Source organism: Pneumocystis murina (assembly GCF_000349005.2).
Source record: "Pneumocystis murina B123 chromosome Unknown supercont1.4, whole genome shotgun sequence".
Taxonomy (NCBI): Eukaryota; Fungi; Ascomycota; class Pneumocystomycetes; order Pneumocystales; family Pneumocystaceae; genus Pneumocystis; species Pneumocystis murina.
The window spans coordinates 213826-233665 of record NW_017802362.1 but is presented as its reverse complement, the minus strand read 5'-3'; the positions used below and the strand labels follow the sequence as shown (position 1 = coordinate 233665).

General features: G+C 28.7%; 4 protein-coding genes across 4 annotated transcripts; 3 read left to right on the top strand and 1 right to left on the bottom strand.

Moving 5' to 3' along the window:
* Positions 1-105: 105 nt before the first annotated feature.
* Positions 106-2749, top strand: PNEG_01489 (hypothetical protein; the record flags this gene model as incomplete). Its single annotated transcript, XM_007875238.1, has 8 exons — positions 106-251; positions 297-423; positions 467-595; positions 639-1245; positions 1292-1842; positions 1885-1994; positions 2038-2419; positions 2465-2749. 8 exons carry the CDS (start codon positions 106-108, stop codon positions 2570-2572), a joined length of 2160 nt encoding a protein of 719 aa, XP_007873429.1. The 3' UTR covers positions 2573-2749.
* Positions 2750-2810: 61 nt separating this feature from the next.
* On the bottom strand, positions 2811-6232 carry PNEG_01488 (hypothetical protein; the record flags this gene model as incomplete). Its single annotated transcript, XM_007875237.1, has 27 exons — positions 2811-2929; positions 2975-2993; positions 3034-3107; positions 3149-3215; positions 3263-3369; positions 3415-3475; positions 3518-3533; positions 3581-3600; positions 3649-3753; positions 3795-3860; positions 3906-3947; positions 3996-4025; positions 4066-4105; positions 4150-4169; positions 4218-4272; positions 4317-4343; positions 4386-4470; positions 4511-4548; positions 4594-4705; positions 4747-4834; positions 4881-5170; positions 5211-5258; positions 5301-5362; positions 5409-5769; positions 5816-5918; positions 5958-6112; positions 6157-6232. 27 exons carry the CDS (start codon positions 6230-6232, stop codon positions 2811-2813), a joined length of 2286 nt encoding a protein of 761 aa, XP_007873428.1.
* Positions 6233-6533: 301 nt separating this feature from the next.
* PNEG_01487 (hypothetical protein) lies at positions 6534-7386 on the top strand (the record flags this gene model as incomplete). The annotated part of the gene is made up of 2 exons (XM_007875236.1): positions 6534-6824; positions 6883-7386. The coding sequence occupies 2 exons, from the start codon at positions 6534-6536 to the stop codon at positions 7384-7386; spliced, it is 795 nt and encodes a 264-aa protein (XP_007873427.1).
* A 183-nt stretch (positions 7387-7569) lies between these two features.
* On the top strand, positions 7570-19828 carry PNEG_01486 (hypothetical protein; the record flags this gene model as incomplete). The annotated part of the gene is made up of 21 exons (XM_007875235.1): positions 7570-7633; positions 7679-7836; positions 7883-8173; positions 8222-8419; positions 8461-8595; positions 8638-8766; positions 8807-8934; positions 8984-9183; positions 9231-9473; positions 9520-17333; positions 17380-17605; positions 17647-17906; positions 17949-18053; positions 18098-18298; positions 18345-18547; positions 18592-18814; positions 18859-18939; positions 18985-19162; positions 19210-19361; positions 19405-19451; positions 19500-19828. The coding sequence occupies 21 exons, from the start codon at positions 7570-7572 to the stop codon at positions 19717-19719; spliced, it is 11256 nt and encodes a 3751-aa protein (XP_007873426.1). The 3' UTR covers positions 19720-19828.
* Between the last annotated feature and the right edge of the window lie 12 nt (positions 19829-19840).

The following is a 19840-nucleotide window of genomic DNA, read 5'->3' as shown; positions in this document are numbered from 1 at the left end:
AATTTTTCTAGTAAGAATTTGTTAAAATACAATTTAAATAAAAAAAAATATAAAGAAAATAAAACAGTATATTAGGCCAGATAAATAGATATTTTTTTATTAATAATGTCTGTTATTGGATGGGATCAACCGTCAGTCTATTCAACAAGTGTTCTTTCAGGGGAAATACAACCAAATGCTCCTAAAGAACTTGAAAAACAATTTAAAGATTTTATTCAAGAATTTATTCTTAATAATTCTTATATTTATAGGTATAAACATAAGAATTATGACAAATTTTTTAAAAATAATTCTAGGGATCAATTGAGAGATAATATTTTAGTAAAACAGTTTTATTTAAATGTCAATGTTGCACATCTTATTAGTTTTAATGAAGAATTGGCACATAAATTGACATCGAATCCAGCAGATATGCTTCCACTTGTTAATTCGTTTTAATTTCCGTTCGTTTTATTAACTTTTATAGTTTGAAATGGCAGTTAAAGATTCAGCAAAGCAAATTATTTATTCTGGATCAGATTCTAAGAAAGAATTTCCAGATTGTCAAGTGACTCTTTATTCTGACGCAAATTATACATTAATTCGGGACCTTAATGTCTTTTTCTATTATATTTATTTAATATTTATTAATAATTTAGGCAAGTTATATATCAAAATTAGTTCGAATACCAGGAATTGTTATTGGGGCATCAACTTTGTCATCAAAGGCTACAAGGCTTCATATTATGTGTAGAACATGCCGTAATATAAAAATAATTAGTGTAAATGGGGGATTTAGTAATATTCAATTACCAAGAACTTGTGATAATCCAGCAACTCATGGAGAAAAAAAAGAATGTCCTTTAGATCCTTATATTATTATTCATGAGAAATCTTCATTTATTGATCAACAAGTTCTTAAATTTCAAGAAGCTCCAAATATGGTACCTGTTGGAGAGCTTCCACGTCATATTTTATTAAGCATTGATCGATATCTTACAAATAAAGTCACTCCTGGAAGTAGGTGCACTGTTATTGGGATATATTCAATTTATCAAAATAAATCATTTAAAACTAGTAATGCAGTGGCTATTCGTAATCCATATGTTAGAGTAGTAGGACTACAAGCTGAAATACATGGAAATTCTAAAAGTTCTTTTATCTTTACTGAAGAAGAAGAAGAAGAATTTCTCACGCTTTCTCGAAATCCAAATCTATATGAAATATTTGCAAATAGTATAGGGTCTTCAATTTATGGAAATATAGGTAATGTATTATAATTTTTATTTATAAATTCTAATATTTAATCTAGACATAAAAAAGGCTATATGTTGCCTATTATTTGGAGGCTCTAAAAAAATACTTCCAGACGGTATGAGATTGAGGGGAGATATTAATATTTTATTATTGGGAGATCCAGGAACTGCTAAATCACAATTACTTAAATTCGTAGAGAAAGTAGCACCTATTGCTATTTATACATCAGGAAAGGGATCCAGCGCCGCTGGTCTTACTGCATCTATTCAACGAGATGCAGCATCTCGTGAATTTTATCTTGAAGGAGGCGCAATGGTATTAGCAGATAGCGGAGTCGTTTGTATTGATGAATTTGACAAAATGAGAGATGAAGATCGAGTTGCTATTCATGAAGCTATGGAACAGCAAACTATATCTATTGCTAAAGCAGGAATTACTACAATTCTTAACTCAAGAACTAGTGTGTTAGCAGCAGCAAATCCTGTATTTGGTCGATATGATGATATAAAGAGTCCGGCTGACAATATTGATTTTCAAACAACAATATTATCACGTTTTGATATGATATTTATTGTAAAAGATGAGCATAATGAGAACAGAGACAAAGTTTGACTTATTTCTACTTTATACTATTTTAATCAATTTTAGACAATTGCTGCACATGTAATGAATATTCATATGAATAAAACCGTAGATGATAATTCAACAAGGGAGATAAGCATAGAAAAAATGAAGAAATATATAAGCTATTGCAAGAAGTAAATAAACATTTTTTGGAACCCGTTTCTAATATAATGTTAGTAAATGTGCTCCAAGGCTAACTCCCGAAGCAGCAGAAAAACTTTCTAGTCATTTTGTTGCAATTAGAAAACAAGTCCGTCAAGTTGAACAAAATAGCAATGAAAGATCTAGTATTCCTATTACTATACGTCAATTAGAATCAATAATTAGAATATCAGAAGCATTGGCAAAAATTAGACTTAGTACTGTTGCAACAGAAGAACATGTAGATGAAGCTATACGATTGTTTATGAAATCTACTATGGATGCAGTAGGGGAAGGACAAATTACAAGACAAGAATTAGTTGAAGAAGTTCATAAAATTGAATCTGAACTGAGAAAAAGATTACCAATTGGATGGAGTACATCATATGCTACTCTTACAAGAGAATTTATAAATGGTGTAAGATAATAATTTTATATATATATATTTTAAAATATTTCTTAGAAAGGCTATTCATTGTACGCACTACAAAAAGCATTATATATAATGGAACGTCGAGAAACTATTCAATTGCGGAATCAAGGAGCATCCGTATATAGAATTGGAGTATAATATTTAATTTTTCAAAACATAACATAGCATTTCTATAGCAACAAATATATATAAATTTTACATTGATGTTTAAAAATATAAAAATGCAGTTTTTTTCAGCTCTTAAATATTAAAATTATAACTTACTAGAATCCATTAAAGAATTTTTAAATAATAATTAAAGACTTAAATGTAATTAAATTAGGACTAACAATAAATAACTATCATGATCCTATATCATATACTTGACACTCAATTACTATAGATTTTCATTATTAATTATTGGGCCTCTTGTTTTTCTCCGATAATCTTCTTCTTCAACCCTTTCCATTTTTTCTGTGGGCAGTAAAACTGCACGATCTAAAGCATATGGAAGGCCTAGATTAAATATTAATTAAAAAAAAATTCTTAAAAATGATTAACCTCTATGTCTACCACGAATCTACTTTGTTAAAAAAAACAATGTAAATATAAGTACAAACCTGAAGAGAAATAATAACAAGTTTACTAATAGTAGATAATTTCGATGAAAATGAAGAATCAATATCAGAATGTCCTATTTTTTATCAAAAGATAAATAGAAATATTTACTCTTACCCAAGCTAAGACCAACTGTGCAATAAGCAGAAATTATTTCAAATAATATGGAAAAAACAGAAAAATTCTAAAATATTGTTAAATTTTATTTTTTTCAAAAAAACATTTCTGTACAGGAAGAGATTCGTCCTTAATATTTGTATTTTCTACAATGCATATAATAAAAAGTCCTAGAAATATATACCAAAGATCAAAAGAAAGTTGATGTTTTATATGAGTTCCTATGAAAAACTATAAATATATACATACAATCAGTATAACCATACCAACAAACGAAGAATTTTGAGCAGAATCATCATCAATAGTATATATTCCTAAAGATCTTTCCTATTTAAAGTTAAAAATCGACATAAACAATATGTTTCTAACCTCATAAACATTGGTTCTATATATTAATATCAAAAACGTTATTTTAAATATAAAGATAATTACTTTCTTATACTAACCGCAACCTAATAACGAATTAAATATGAACCGAAAATAACCAATGGTATACATACAGGAAAAACAGAAATATACATCATAAACATATAACTAACAAGAACAGCAGTATGCAAAGTTAAAAGATTAACAACAGTAAATCCTGCAGTGCGAGTAGAAAATGACTTAAATAAATAAGATATCATTGAAAAAAAGAAAAAGAAACCTGAAATAAAGAATTTAAAATCTTAAGATATATAGGTCCGATCTCTGCCAATGATGGATTATTGAACTAAAGTCTTTTAGGCTATATTTCCATTAAATTCTAGTAACAAACATCGAGAACCATAAAAAGGATAGCATCTGTAATGCTAAGCATCTTATAAAAATACAATTAAAAAAAATTCAATTTAAGAAAAAATCATACTACTAACAAAGCAAAGAGCCACATTGTAACCTAGAAAAATAAGAAAAAAAAATCAAAGCATAAATCAAACCTTAGACGGAAAAAGAAGAATAAAGCATCGTCTAGGATGACTAAAAAAATTAGACATATAATTGAATTTTATACATATTAATACTCAAGAAGAAAGTGTAAACTCTAATTTTAATTAGTAAATATTTAGAAAAATATTAAACCAATGCTTACCTCTTTATGCAAAGAATCTTTTGGGAGAATAAAAGTAATTAACCAAATGAAAAATCTTCAATAAATAAGAGAAAAGAATCTTTTAAACATCTAAAATACCTTAAAAGAATGGGAAACGCAGTGTTCCTAAAAATCATTATAAACATATTTTTATATAGTAATATTTACCCGGCTACAATTAAAAATGAACCAAAAATCAAAATAAATTTAGATTGCCTATATTCAATTAAAGATGTTGGATTTAATGCCATTCCTTAAAATATAAGACAAATATGGAAATAATAATTTTATACCAAAATTATTAAAAAGAGATGCTGAAGTAAAAAATGCCCTAATATATATATATATTTAGTAATAATAAAAATTTAATTCCTACCACCAAACTGAAGATTCAGATGCTTCATTAATAGCCTTATGATATGATTTTGCATAAATAGAAAAAATTAAAAAAAGAATTGCCGCAAAAGAATGAAATATAAGATAATAACCTAAAATAATTAAAAACATAATATTAATCAATATAACTAACAAACAAGTATCCAACACAATAATTTTAAGGCTCTATATTCAATACCACCTAACTCATCACGCTGTTCCTTTGTTAGAGTAACAAATGCCTATATATGGTCAAAATGTAAATCAATGTAATCAAATAATAGTAACAGAATTCCGTCCTATTGTAGGCTGATATGATAAATAAGGAAATGATTTACTAGTTCTTTGAGACAATGGACTAGAATCTCTCTTTTTCCAAAAAGTATTTGAAATATAACGATCAAAAGTGCTAACTTTAGAAATACTTCTATCAGCAGTAGTAGATTTCCTCATACGTAAATAATAATTATTATCATATGTTGGAAGTCTTGTAATAGGAGTTAATGGCTCATTAGTGGCTGAAACTGACTGAGGTTCAACACTTTTAGATTTTCGCAATTTATTATTAAATTCATTTTCTAAAAACATATTATAAAAAGCATTAATCATAATCCATACCTTGTTCGAAGGGTTCCTGAACAATATGCAATTCATTATCCTTTGTTACTATAAAAATTATATTACATCATAATAATTTGATTTGATTACCATCAATTGACTGTCTAACGGGAACTGGAAGATCACCAAACCGAATATCCGAAGAAACCTGTCTAAAAATCGTATTATTAGTAAATTACCAATAATATCCATTTATACCTTTCTTCGCGAGGAATAATACTTTCACTTTTTTGAAGTTTTATATCAGTATTATCCTCTTTATGTATCGAATTATTACTGTTTGAAGTATTATTTAAACAAGAACTTCCTTCTAAATACCTATGAACTTCATTTTTCCTCTCATGGTCTTGTAATTTGGGTTGAGAATTAGCATTTCCAAAAGATATGCTCGTCCTACGTAAAGGAGTGGGATGAAACTCATTTTCATTTGCACTTTCCCATCTTAATAAAACATGAATTGCCCGATCTCCAACTCCTCTTTCTTCAATTTCGCTATATGATAAAAAAGGATGAGATAAATTCTGATTTCTTCTTAAAGATTGTGAACGTGCTTGTTGAACTACTATGATTTAACATTTATACATAAAAATTCTCATACAATCTACCAATATTATCAAATTTACTCCTTATCAAGAAAAAACGAACAACTGCCGTAAGAGAATGAATAAAAATAGATGTTGTTAAAATAGAAACAACATATAAAATAACCTATTAATTAATCTTCTTTTTATACTATAAATAACACACTTGCTGATATGTTGACAATGTATCAATGTCTAAAGTAGCAAGTCCTGCCTGTGTCGCTGCACTACATCCAAGGAAAAGTGCATCAACGAACTTAATGTTTTTTGGTATATAAATTAAAAATGTACTAATAAGAATTGCTGAAAGAATATAAATGTCTTCTCCTCATAAGAATACTCTCTAAGAAACGTATAAAACTCACAATGAAGTCTTAAAAAATTTATTTTTGGCACAACTACTTGACTAGTTTTTAATTTTTCAATAGTACCTCCCATCATTAAATGACCTCTATTATATCAAAAAAACCCCATTTTTTTAAGGAAACAATTTATAATATCTAAAAACCTTAGTCTTAAATGTTAAAACAATAGGTTATCATACAATAAAATCTTCTATAAGTAGATCAATTTCTAAATAAATATTGTAAAATATTATAACGTCAGCGATAAAAATTATTAATAAATTTTAGAGGATTTTGAGTATTTTAAGAAATTAGCAAATTTATTGATAAAAACATAAGGGTTATGAAGATTTATTATATATTTGTCTTTTAATTTATTAAAAAATTCAGTTTAAAACATGTCAGAAAGAAAAGTTTTAAACAAATATTATCCACCGGACTTTGATCCAAGTAAAATTGTAAGATTACAGAAAGGATCAGATAGGAAAGGTCCAAGACAACAGACAGTTCGGTTAATGACTCCGTATTCTATGAAATGTAATACATGTGGAGAATATATTTACAAAGGACGAAAATTTAATGCAAGAAAAGAAAATTCTGGAGAAAGTTATTATTCTATACCTATTTTTAGATTCTATATTAGATGTACTAGATGTTCATCAGAGATCACATTTAAAACAGATCCAAAAGTAAGGATTTTAAATGATTTGCAAAAGAAAAAAAGTTAATGAAGTTTTTTATATATAGAATGCAGACTATGCAGCAGAATATGGTGCATCTAGAAATTTTGAACCATGGAAGGAAAAAAAGGAAGAAAAAAGTGAAGAAGATCGTTTAAATGAATTAGAAGAAGAGGAAAATGCAATGACAGCATTAGAACATAAAACAATAGATAGTAAAATTGAAATGGAAATATCAGATGCACTTGATGAAATCCGTACACGAAATGCACAGCGAGAAAGATTAGGGCCTGATCAAGTTCTTGAGCAAATAGAACATGCTAAGCAACAGCCTTCTCAAGAAGCTATTCAAGAAGAAATAGAGCGAAAAAAGGATTTAGAAATTGCACATGCTATTTTTAATAGTGAAGACACTTTTGTTCGTAGAATTAGAGATGAAGAAACACCAACTCCTCATATGCTTCTTTCTCAATCTTCAAAAAATTTTCAAATACCTGACTTTAAAACACCTTATAAACGTAAAATATCTACATCTCTTGGAATTAAGAAAAAAAAATTAGGGATTATTTAGAATTCATTCTTATATCATATTATAACATTTCATACTTTTTAATATATTTTTTATTCTATACTATAATTTTTATAATATCTACAATAAAAATTTTAAAGCCTTCGACTCTCTTGAAGTTCAAGATTTTCATAGATGGCTGATTCAGCCAAAATTGCATTGTATATATAGATAATTTGATAAGTTATGGTCCAGGAGGTTCCAATAAGAATAGACCAGGCGGTTTTGTGGCTTTCAGATCCTTCAACAGGTAAGAAAAAAGATTTTTAAAAAAAAAATTAAAAACATGTTATAGACATAAAAAATAAAATTGAAGCAGTTAATGAATTATTGGAATCATTGGATGCGTTGCAGTTAAATGATTATCAAGGATTTTTATCTAAATTAATACCAGTAATGATACAAGTGTTGGATGAAGGAGAACCATCATTTAATAGTTTGTCACATGAACAGGTTAGAAAAGTCAAATGAAGGAATAATATAGATTAAGGAGAGATAGAACTTCCGTATAAGTCTTTTAAATTTACTTCATAGGCTACCTTTGAATGAAACGTTTCGTTCATATGCATCAGATGTTATGAAAGTATTAATGAAACTTTTGCATATAGATAATGAGGAGAATGCTATATTATCATTAAAAATAATAGTTGATCTTCACAGAAGCTTTAAACAGAATTTAGAAGAATATGTTCAGCCTTTTTTAGATTTTGTTTTAGAAATATTTAAGAATATGCCACAAGTTGTTAAAGAAAGCTTTCCTTCAGTCAGTTCAGAATTATCGAGTCCTAGTGTATGATACTTATTATTTATTTTCCTTTTAAATTAATCATTTATTTAGTATGTTAATATAAAATCATCTATACCTATGTCTTCTGTAAATCACTCGGAAACAGAAAATTCTGGTACTTCTTTGGGAAGGTCTAAATATAGTTTTAAAGTACTTACGGAATGCCCTATTATTGTTGTTCTTTTGTTTCAGTCTCATAAACAAATCATTCCTACAAATTTACCGTCTTTTATTTCTGCAATAATTGAGGTATTTTTTTCCCTTAAAAGAAGTGAAATTAATATCTATAGATGTTATCATTACAGGCTGCTCCTCAGGAAGAAGAACATTTAATTGCCGCTTCTAAAAATGAAATATTTACTGGTGTTTCATCCAATATTTCAAACAAAATCTTATTCGGAGAATTTATAATAGCTCAAATAAAGGTATTTATACTAGGAATTTAGAATTTAACTTAATGGTATTAGACAATGTCCTTTTTAGCATATGTTTTGCGAGGATTTACCGCAGCTATGAGAAAATATCAAAATAAAATACCCGAGTTTTGTGTTCGTATTTTAAAAGATTGCCCACCTGAAATTTCTTCCCCAAGAAAAGTATAATTATGATAAAAAAGAAAATACTGACTCTTTAAAGGAACTTTTGGTTGCCACAAGACATATTTTAGCTACAGATTTTAGAAACGCTTTTATTAAAAAAATTGATTTTTTATTAGATGAAAAAGTTCTTATTGGAGAAGGAGTTACTGTTCATGAAACATTAAGGTAAATACTAAATTATAAAGTTAAAGACCATTTAGTTAATTTAAATTAGGCCATTAGCATATAGTATGCTCGCAGATTTAATTCATCATGTACGTTCTGAGCTTAGTGTAAAACAAATAAGCCAAACAATTCGTGTATATTCTGCTAATCTTCATGATTGGACATTGGCGATTAGTATTCAAACAATGTCAGCAAAATTACTTTTAAACATGATTGATAGAATAATGAAACTTCCCCAGCAATCAGAAGGTAATAACTAAATATAATGATAATAGATGGATGGTTAAGTATTTTAGGGCGCCAACTTTTAATTATAATTCTAGATAATTTTGCGAAAAAACTTGAAGAATTAAACCAGATTTATCCTTTCTTAAAACATAAGCAATTTATATCTGATGCAAAGCTAGAAAATATGAGCCAAAAATATGAGCCTCTAGATAATATTGATATAAATATTGAAAATGGGCTGGATCTTCAGCGTTTAAGTCCCATAGAAGCATCTCTTTCTAGTTTTAATTTGTCTCCTAGTCCACTTAAAGGTATTAGATAAAAAACGTTTATCCTTAGTGTTTTAAGTGTACTTAGACGGACGTGTATTATTTAAGAATCTTATAATTGGTTTGAAACCTATATTATTTGGTCTTAAAAGTTGTAATCCATTATCAACATGTCCATTATCTAACATACAACAATGGAATGACGTGGTTAGAGGACTAGATACGTTTGATGTTTTGCTTTTTACAAAGATATTTCATGAGGGTTGTAAGGGATTCATTTATTACAAAAATGAAACTGGAAAAAATAATGATATTAAATCTAAAGATAAACCGACATTTATAGATTCATCTATTACAATTAATATTCCTAGCACTAGAGAAGAGAAAGATGTTATTGAGACATTTGCTACAATATTTATACATATCGATCCAGCCGTTTTCCAAGAAATATTTCAAGCACAACTGCCTATATTTTTTGAGCAGGTCCTTAAAAATCCATCATTGCTTCATATTCCTCATTTTTTCTTAACAAACGACAATACATCTTCTGGATTTGTAGGGATATTATTGTTATTTCTTAAAAGCAAGTTGAAAGAAGTTGGTGCAGAAAGTACACCCAGAACTTTACTTCTTTTAAGATTTTTTAAACTAGCATTTATGGCAGTAACAATGTTTCCGGACTCTAATGAAGTCATTATACGACCACATCTTAGTTACTTTATTATTCAATCTTTTAAATTATCAACAGCAGCTGCTCAACCAATGAATTATTTTTTATTACTAAGATCTCTCTTTAGAAGTATAGGTGGTGGACGCTTTGAACTTTTATATAAAGAGGTTTTACCATTATTGCAGGTAATCCTTGAATATTTGAACAATTTGATTCAATCATCAAGAAAACCATCGGAAAGAGACTTATTTGTAGAGTTATGTCTTACTGTTCCTGTTAGATTAAGTGTTCTTTTACCATATTTAAATTATTTAATGAGACCATTGGTATTAGCTTTGCGTCCAGGATCTGATCAAGTCAGTCAAGGTTTGCGAACTTTGGAACTTTGTATCGATAATCTAACCCAAGATTTTTTGGATCCAATTTTAGCTCCAGTTGTTGACGACCTTATGGCTGCCTTATGGGAGCATTTAAAACCTCTTCCATATAGTCATCAACATAGTCATACTACTCTTCGCATTCTTGGAAAATTAGGAGGAAGGAACAGGAAGTTCATAATGGGCCCTAAGAATTTAAATTATGAATGGGATTTGGAAAGTCACCCTCGAGTTTCAATATATTTACATGGTTCAAATAAACCTCAGATATTTCGACCTACTGTGTATATAGATCTTTCGGTTAATACAATTAGGGATCCGCGGGCGGATTTGAGCTATAAAAAATATGCATATCAACATCTTAGCTCTATTGTAAAATTATTTTTGAATTCTACTGAAATTCCTCCTAAATTTGGTGAACTCCTTAGAAAACAGATTAAAATTATAATTTCTGAAGATCCATCATTTTCTGCAATTTCTGTAGATGACGATAAAATGGACATGGATGAAAATACTTCTTCTAAAAGAATATTTTCTAATAACACTAATATTACGGTGCACGGGGAATTGTGGAAAAAGGCACTTTTAGGTTGTTTTTATGCAATATCAATTGAACAATTAAAATCTGATGTCAATGAACTTATTAGTAATATATGCAGGCATCTTACATTTTTGGAACTACAGCAGACTTATGAGGAAATTCAGATTCGTTCACGAGCATTTTCAATTCAAAGTTTTATTGATCCCATTTATCTAGATGTTAGAATCATAGGTGATGTTATAGTGGTTGGGCTTAGTTCAGAAATAGAGGAAGTACGGAATCTTTCTGAGTCATGCATACAGATATTTTATAATACTCTAGTTACAATCCTAGGATCAGATAAATTAATGGATAGGATACCTTTATTCCATTCTTTTGCTAATAAATTTTGTCATGCATGTTATAAAGAACACAGTTATGATAAAGCTGGTGGTGTTCTGGGTATAAAGATTTTAATTAAAATTTTAAATAAATATATTAACTGGATAACAAATCATGAACTTGATTTTATTAGAGCACTGTTATTTGTTCTAAAAGATACTTCTCCAGAAATACCCTCAACATATGTTAATAACTCTGTTGATACTATTATGCATATATTAAGACTATGTAATAGTGATACTAGCGAGATTCAATTAAATAACGAAAAACAACGGAAATTTACTGCTTTAACTGCATTATTAATAACAGAACTTTCAAATCCGAGTACCATAGTGAGAGAAACCGTCAAATCTGCATTTCGTCTCTTGTCTGAATTACAGGGGACGGAACTACATGAATTATTAAAGCCTGTCCAAGAAAGATTATTGCAACCTATTTTTATAAAACCTCTTCGAGCGCTACCATTTGGAATGCAATTTGGACATATCGATGCTATTACATTTTGTCTATCATTGGAGCCTTCATTTCTCGAATTTAGTGATGAACTAATTAGGCTGCTTCATGAAGCATTAGCTCTTGCTGATGCGGAGGATGAAGCATTAGTAACTGCCAGTAAAGCTTCTCAGTATAAAAATGCATCCGCTTTGATTAACCTTCGCATTGTATGTATTAAGATACTTTCAATAGCAATTTCATTTCCTGAGTTTTCTACTCCTGCTCAAACTCAAACAAGAGGAAGAATTATTTCCGTGTTTTTTAAGTCGTTATATTCTAAATCAATTGAAATAGTCGAAGTCGCAAATAAAGGGCTAAAACAAGTTTTAGCACAAAATCATAAACTTCCAAAGGATCAATTACAGGCAGGGTTACGGCCCATTTTAATGAATTTATCCGATCATAAACGATTGACAGTAGCGGGTCTTGAAGGTCTTGCACGTTTATTAGAGCTTTTAACAAGTTACTTTAAAGTAGAAATAGGGAAAAAACTCTTAGATCATTTGAGAGTTTGGGCAGATCCTTCTCTTTTACAAATGATTTCGGGAAGTCCATTGGAAGAACAACATTGTATTACAATTATTTCTGCGATTTTAAATATTTTTCATCTACTTCCTCCATCTGCAAATACCTTTCTGGAAGAATTGGTTACTATTGTAATGGATTTAGAGGGCCAGCTTAGAAGAACATTGTCAAGTCCATTAAGAAAACCTTTATTAAATTTTTTAAATAAATATCCTATTGATTGTTGGAATTATTTTTCATTGAAGCTTGATCAACAAAAATATAGTTTGTTTTTTTCTCAAATTTTAAGTGCAGATATTAGCGATTCATTAAGAGCGTATGTTTCATCAGATTTAAATTCTGTCATTTTGCATTCATTTTTAAAAGATGAAAATTGTAATAATATTTGGGCCATAGTTTCTGGAGTAACAATTATAAAAGCATTAATATCCGACAATAAATTTTCAATAATGTCAAATAATGATCTAGTACAAGCTTTGCTTAAAGTCTTTTCTATTCCAATAATACAATCATTGGCAAATAAAGGCGATGAGTATTACTTTCAAACTAAACTAATAATACAAACTTTAATAAAAATATTCAAATTTTACATTAGTCAATTTCCGAATGATTTTAAAGTAATTTTCCATTGTTTTGAAATTGCTTCTACATGTAATTTAATAGGATTTAATGTATTTGATGAATTAATATTTGAGAAAATTGTATCAAATCAGGACATCCAATACAAAAGGAATATTATTATGCTATGTTTGGATATTATTGCCGACAAACATGTTACATCATACTGGAAAACATACTTATTTAGAAAAATAATCAATCCAATATTGCTAATGACTTATCATAAAAAAGAGGACTTAGTTGATAAATTATTGATTGATACGATACATATAAAGGTTTGGAAATTAGCTTTAAATGATTTTGGAATTGATTTATTTTTTTCAACTGATACTATTAAAAATGAAATAATACAAATGACTGCAACGATCATTAAATATAATATATCATGTCTTGATAACGATATCAAAAAAGATATAATTAAATTTGCATGGAATTATATCAAATTAGACGATACTATAACAAAATATTCTGCGTATGTTCTTTTAACATATTCTGTTTCTTTTTATGAGACCTCAAAAATCATAATACAAATTTATATGGCATTATTAAAATCATCTAATTCTGAAGGAAGACATCTTGTGAAACAAGCTTTAAATATTTTGGCACCAGTTTTATCAGCTTGTATCTCATCTTCTGATATAAGATATCCAGATTGGGTTAAATGGCTAAAATGTATAATTATGGAGGAAAACAATAACATTCCTTTATTAGTAAACGCATTTCAATTTATTATGCATCACGAAACTTTATTTTATCAATATAGAGAGTTTTTTATTCCACAAATGGTTACTGTATTGCCCAAACTTGGTTTTACACAAAACGCAAATATTGAAACTAGAATTTTGACAATAGAACTTATTGAATTAATAGCTAAATGGGAGGAACGACGCTTACAATCATCTTTAAACAATAATGTTTCAGATTCTAACATAAAGCTTGAAGAACAATTTCATACAGACGATAAATCGACTGAAATGAAAGCTGAGGAGTCAACAAAAATATCTAATAGGGACTATATTCCTCCAATGATTCTTCAGGATGCTATTATTACTTATCTTGCAAGGGTTGCATGTTCATCTCCTGAAAGTTATTCAAGAAAAGGTGTTTCTAGTAAAGCTATTCCTTTGATACGTCAACTTATAAATCCTCATTATTGGAGAGATGTTACAATAAAGCTTTCATTTTTTGAGAAGATACTTAAACAAACAGAAATTTCCAAAAAGACTATAGGTCAATATTCTAACGTTCTAGAAATCCTTTCTATTGTTATTGAATTTCAATCAGATCAATGGATATCTGAAAATATTCAACAGTTTCAGGATTTATTGGAAAAAGCTATTAAATTGGACAATGAAGAAATTCACAAGATTTTAAAACCAATTCTTATAAGAATATTTGCAAATTTATCTGATAATAAAGAAAATTCTTCTGGATTAGATTTTAAGATGTTTATTATTAATATTATACAAGATAATTTGCAGAATTCTGTTAATTTGATTTCAACTATTAGTCTTTTATCATGTATTCCAGCTGATAGATCTGATATTTTAGATCCTTTTATACCTTCTTTAATAAAGGTATTTCAAAAAATAGTTAAAGATCATTTATCTTTACCAGTACAACAAAATCGTACATTATCTCAGGCTAATCTTGATAACAATTATAATGCAAATAACTCTGTTAATATAGACCCTGAAACTATGGTAAAACTAATTGAAGGTTTTATCGGAATTATAAAAAAAAAAGCTATGCATCTTGGTGATCAAAGACGTTTATTTTTAGCTGCATTTGCTCAATTAATAGAGAAGTCTCCAAGTTCTCGACTTTGTTTTACCATTTTGGAAGTTTTAAAAGAATGGGTAATAGAACAGCAAGTATCATTTCCTACAATAAAAGAAAAAGCTGCATTACTTTTAAAAATGATATCATTTGAAACTAGAGGTGATTCTGTGCTTTATAATAAGTTTTTATCTTTGATTGTTACAATATATGAAAATCCAGCAATTACACGAACTGAATTAACAGTTAGACTTGAACAAGCTTTTATGATTGGTACAAAAGCAGAAGATATTTCCATAAGAAATCACTTTATGGATATATTTAATAAAAGTATGTCAAAAAATGTTTATACTCGTTTAAATTATATTCTTGGAGTACAAAAATGGGAGAGCCTTGCAGGTTCATTTTGGATTAGCCAAGCAAATCAATTATTAATAGAATCTGTTGTTATGAAAGAAAGAATTTCTATTTTAGAAACGGATTATGCTTTTCGAACACTAGTTTCAGACAAATTGCTTTCATTATTAGCAGATGATGAAACATTTATGATGGATACTGAAATCGATGCTCTAATATTAAATCATAAAACGTTTCTTCATTCAATAGATAAATTAACTGCTGAGAGTATAATTTTGCCTTTATCTCATTTACAATTTTTAGAATTAAATATGGGATCTCAATTATGGTCAGATATCTTTTCTATGTCATGGAATTCAATAGGGAAAAGAGATAGACATGAACTTTCTAAATTAATCGTAGCATTATTGGCAAATAACTATCATACTCAACAAATGGATAAAAGACCTAATGTTATTAAAACGATTCTTCAAGGACTTGCAAGAAATGCATCAACAATAAAATTTCCTCCTCATTTAATAAAATATTTAGGAAAAACATTTAATGCATGGTATGAAGCACTAGAATTATTGGAAGAAATTTCTGCTCAGGGTAGTAAAAATACACCTGCTTTACGAGAGAGCACTTTAGATGCTTTAGCAGAAATGTATGCTACTTTACAAGAAGATGATATGTTTTATGGTTTATGGAGGAGAAGATGTCAATATCTTGAAACAAATGCAGCTATATCATATGAACAAATTGGGATGTGGGATAGGGCTCAACATATGTATGAAAATGCTCAAATTAAGGCACGGACTGGTGTTCTTCCTTTTTCAGAATCTGAATATACATTATGGGAAGATCATTGGTTATTGTGTGCTCAGAAACTTCAACAATGGGACATTCTAACTGATTTGGCAAAACAAGAAAGTTATTCTGACCTGCTTTTAGAGTGTGCATGGAGAGTGACTGATTGGACTACCAATCGTGAAGCTCTTGAAACTTCAATAAAATCACTAATGGATATTCCTACTCCTCGTCGATATATTTTTGAAGCGTTTACTATTCTTCAAAAAACTCAAGCTAAGTTGGAGTCTATTCAGGAGTTCATTCGTGTATGTGACGAAGGGATTCAATTGTCACTAAGAAAATGGTATCAACTTCCTGTAATTGTATCAAATTCTCATATACCTCTTCTTCAAAATTTTCAGCAATATGTTGAATTACATGAAGCTAGTCAGATTTATGCTAGTCTCTCATCTACTAATGCTCAAAATTTGGAAGCAAAATCTCAAGAATTAAAGAATATTTTAGGCACATGGAGAGAGCGTTTGCCAAATATGTGGGACGATATTAATACATGGAGTGATCTTGTTGCATGGAGACAATTAATATTTTCTTCTATTAATAAAGAATATATGTCACTTGTTCCTTGTCTTCAACAACAAGCGGGAACTAGTGGGAATAACTCTAGTACAACATCATTTGCATACAGAGGTTACCATGAAACTGCATGGATAATTAATAGATTTGCTCATGTTTCTCGGAAACATCAATTAGCAGAAGTATGTATTAACCAGCTTACAAAAATATATACATTACCAAATATTGAGATCCAAGAAGCTTTTCTTAAGTTAAGAGAACAAGCGAAATGTCATTATCAAAATCATAATGAATTAAGCATGGGATTAGAAGTAATAAGTAATACGAATTTAATGTATTTTGGACAACAACAAAAGGCTGAGTTTTTTACATTGAAAGGAATGTTTTTGGCTAAATTGAAAATGAATGACGATGCAAATCAAGCATTCGCTACTGCTGTTCAAATTGATCTTACTTTATCTAAAGCATGGGCTAAATGGGGTCAGTATAATGATAGATTATTTAAAGAAAATCCTTGGGAAATTACAGCAGCAAGTAATGCTGTAAGTTGTTATTTACAAGCAGCAGGCCTTCTGAAAAATGGGAAAGCAAGAAAAGTTTTAAGTCGAGTATTATGGTTATTAAGTTTAGATGACAGTTCCGGTACAATTTCAAAAGCGTTCGATTCTTATAAAGGGGACATATCTGTTTGGAATTGGATTATTTTTATACCTCAATTGCTTACATCATTGTCTCATAAAGAAGCACGTCATGCTAGGCAGATTTTAGTCCGTATTGCAAAGACATATCCTCAGGTTATATATCTGATTTATAATTTATATATATATTAATATCTTTCAGGCTCTTTATTTTCAACTTAGAACCACAAAAGAAGATTATACTATTATTAAAAAACAAGCTTTGGCTGCTGCACAATCGGCTTCAAAGAATAATTCTATTTTGCATGATCAATTATCTAGTTCAATAAAAACAGGAAATTTACAGAATCATCCTAAAAGTAATATTAGTGAATCTGATGCTAAACAAAATCCTCAAATACCTTTTGTCAATGCAAAAACTGAAAATAGTATGTATTAATAAAAAATATTTATATATTTAATTTTTTAGATCAACCATCATCCAATAATGCAATTCCAAATCTTCAACAAGTATCAAATTTTCCTCAAAATCAACATGTTCAATCCCAATTTCAAAATTGTCAACCTTGGGAACATGTTGATGAAATTATGTCAATTTTAAAGACTGCTTATCCTTTACTTGCTCTTTCTATGGAAACTATGGTTGATCAAATACAACAACGTTTTAAATGTACTCCTGACGAAGATGCATATCGTTTAATCGTTGCTTTACTTAATGATGGAATACAGGTTATAATTAAAAATTATTGCTTTTTTACTAACAAAAAAAAGTATATTGGTAGATTAACGACTGTTACAAGTGAAACTAAATTGCCTCCGGTTACACAAGCGAATATTACGCGGTTTGCAGAGAGCGTATTACCAAAAAATATTAAAGTGTATATATTGATGTTACTTTCTTTTAAATAATATTATTTTAGATAGCATTTGAGAATGAATTTATAAAAGAAAAGTTAAATTTGCATGATTATATTACTAGATTAAGAAAATGGAGGGACAATTTCGAAAGTATTTTGGATAGAAGACCTAAATATCAGCCATTAGAACAATGTAGCCCTTATCTTAGCGAATTCCAATATCAAAAATTTGATGAAGTAGAAGTTCCTGGACAGTATTTACAAGTAAGTATCATTTAAAAACTGTGGCATTATAATTAAATTTATTTAGCATAAAGAAAATAATAATGATTTTGCACGTATTGATCGTTTTATGACAACATTGGATGTAATAAGAGGTCATGGAATATGCTATAAAAGGTTGACTATTAGAGGTTATGATGGTAGTATTTATCCATTTGCAGTGCAATATCCTGCTGCTAGACATTGTCGTAGAGAAGAAAGAATTATGCAACTTTTTCGTATATTATCTGGGTTAAATATATATATTATTAATTAACTAATCTTATTTTATCTAGAGTTTTATTAAGAAAAAAAGAGACAAGGAGAAGAAACATAACTTTTACTCTCCCTATAGCAGTACCAATTGCTCCTCATATTAGAATAGTGGAAGATGATCCTTCTGGAATATCTTTACAAGGAATATATGAGGAATATTGTCGTCGATATGATATGCATAAAGATGAACCCTTAAAATATTTTGCATCAAAACTTAATTCTTTTGGATCTCAAACTTTTGATGTAAGTTTAGTTAAATTTTAATTTTTTTTTTAATTATTTGAAAGAAACAAGATATTATTAATCTTAAGATTGAAATTTTAACATCTATTCAAACTAACTTGGTTCCTGATGATATTCTTTTAAAAGTAAGTGCAAAAAAAATTACATTTAGTTTATTTGATTCATTGAAGTACTTTAAACAATTGTTTTCTACATACTGCGACTTTTGGAGATTTCGAAAGCAATTTACTCTTCAATATGCAGGAATAGCATTTATGACTTACATAATGAATATTAATAATCGCTTTCCTAATAAATTATATATATCTAGATCTTCTGGAAATGTTTGGGGAACAGAATTCCTTCCTGGTATTTTTATTCATTTTTAAAAATATTCAATTTATATAATTTTATAGCCATGGCATCAAACAATCCTGTTTTTCATAATGGAGAAGCAGTACCGTTTAGATTTACTCCAAATATCCAGACATTTATTACTCCAATAGGTATTGAAGGTATATTTTCTAGTGCTTTAATGGCAATTGCTCGCTCTTTAACAGAGCCAGAGGTAAAGTACGATTATAGAATTAACGTTCATCTAATGTGAAAAGTTCGGGCTTGATCAGTATTTAAGTATTTTTGTTCGTGATGAATTAATGTTAGTTGTTTTTAGTGGTATATATTAGTTATTGATTATTTATTTTAGTACATGGTTTACTCAACAACACCGTCCCTTAATACAAGATAGTCAACTTCGTGAGAAAGTTGCTGGAAACGTTGATTTAGTTGTTAGAAGAGTTGCATCTCTATCTCAAGTCGCACAAGGAAATTTACCTGCTAATCAGACAATAATTGATTTGGTTTCACAAGCAGTTAACCCAAGAGCGTTAGCACAGATGGATCAATTATGGGCTGCATGGCTTTAATTATATCTATAGTTAGATAACTTTGCTTAATAAATGGTAAATATTTTTAAATATATGTTATTATAAGGGTCTACTATTATGTACATTATGATTATTTGTTAGTTTTTCTGGTTTAATAGAT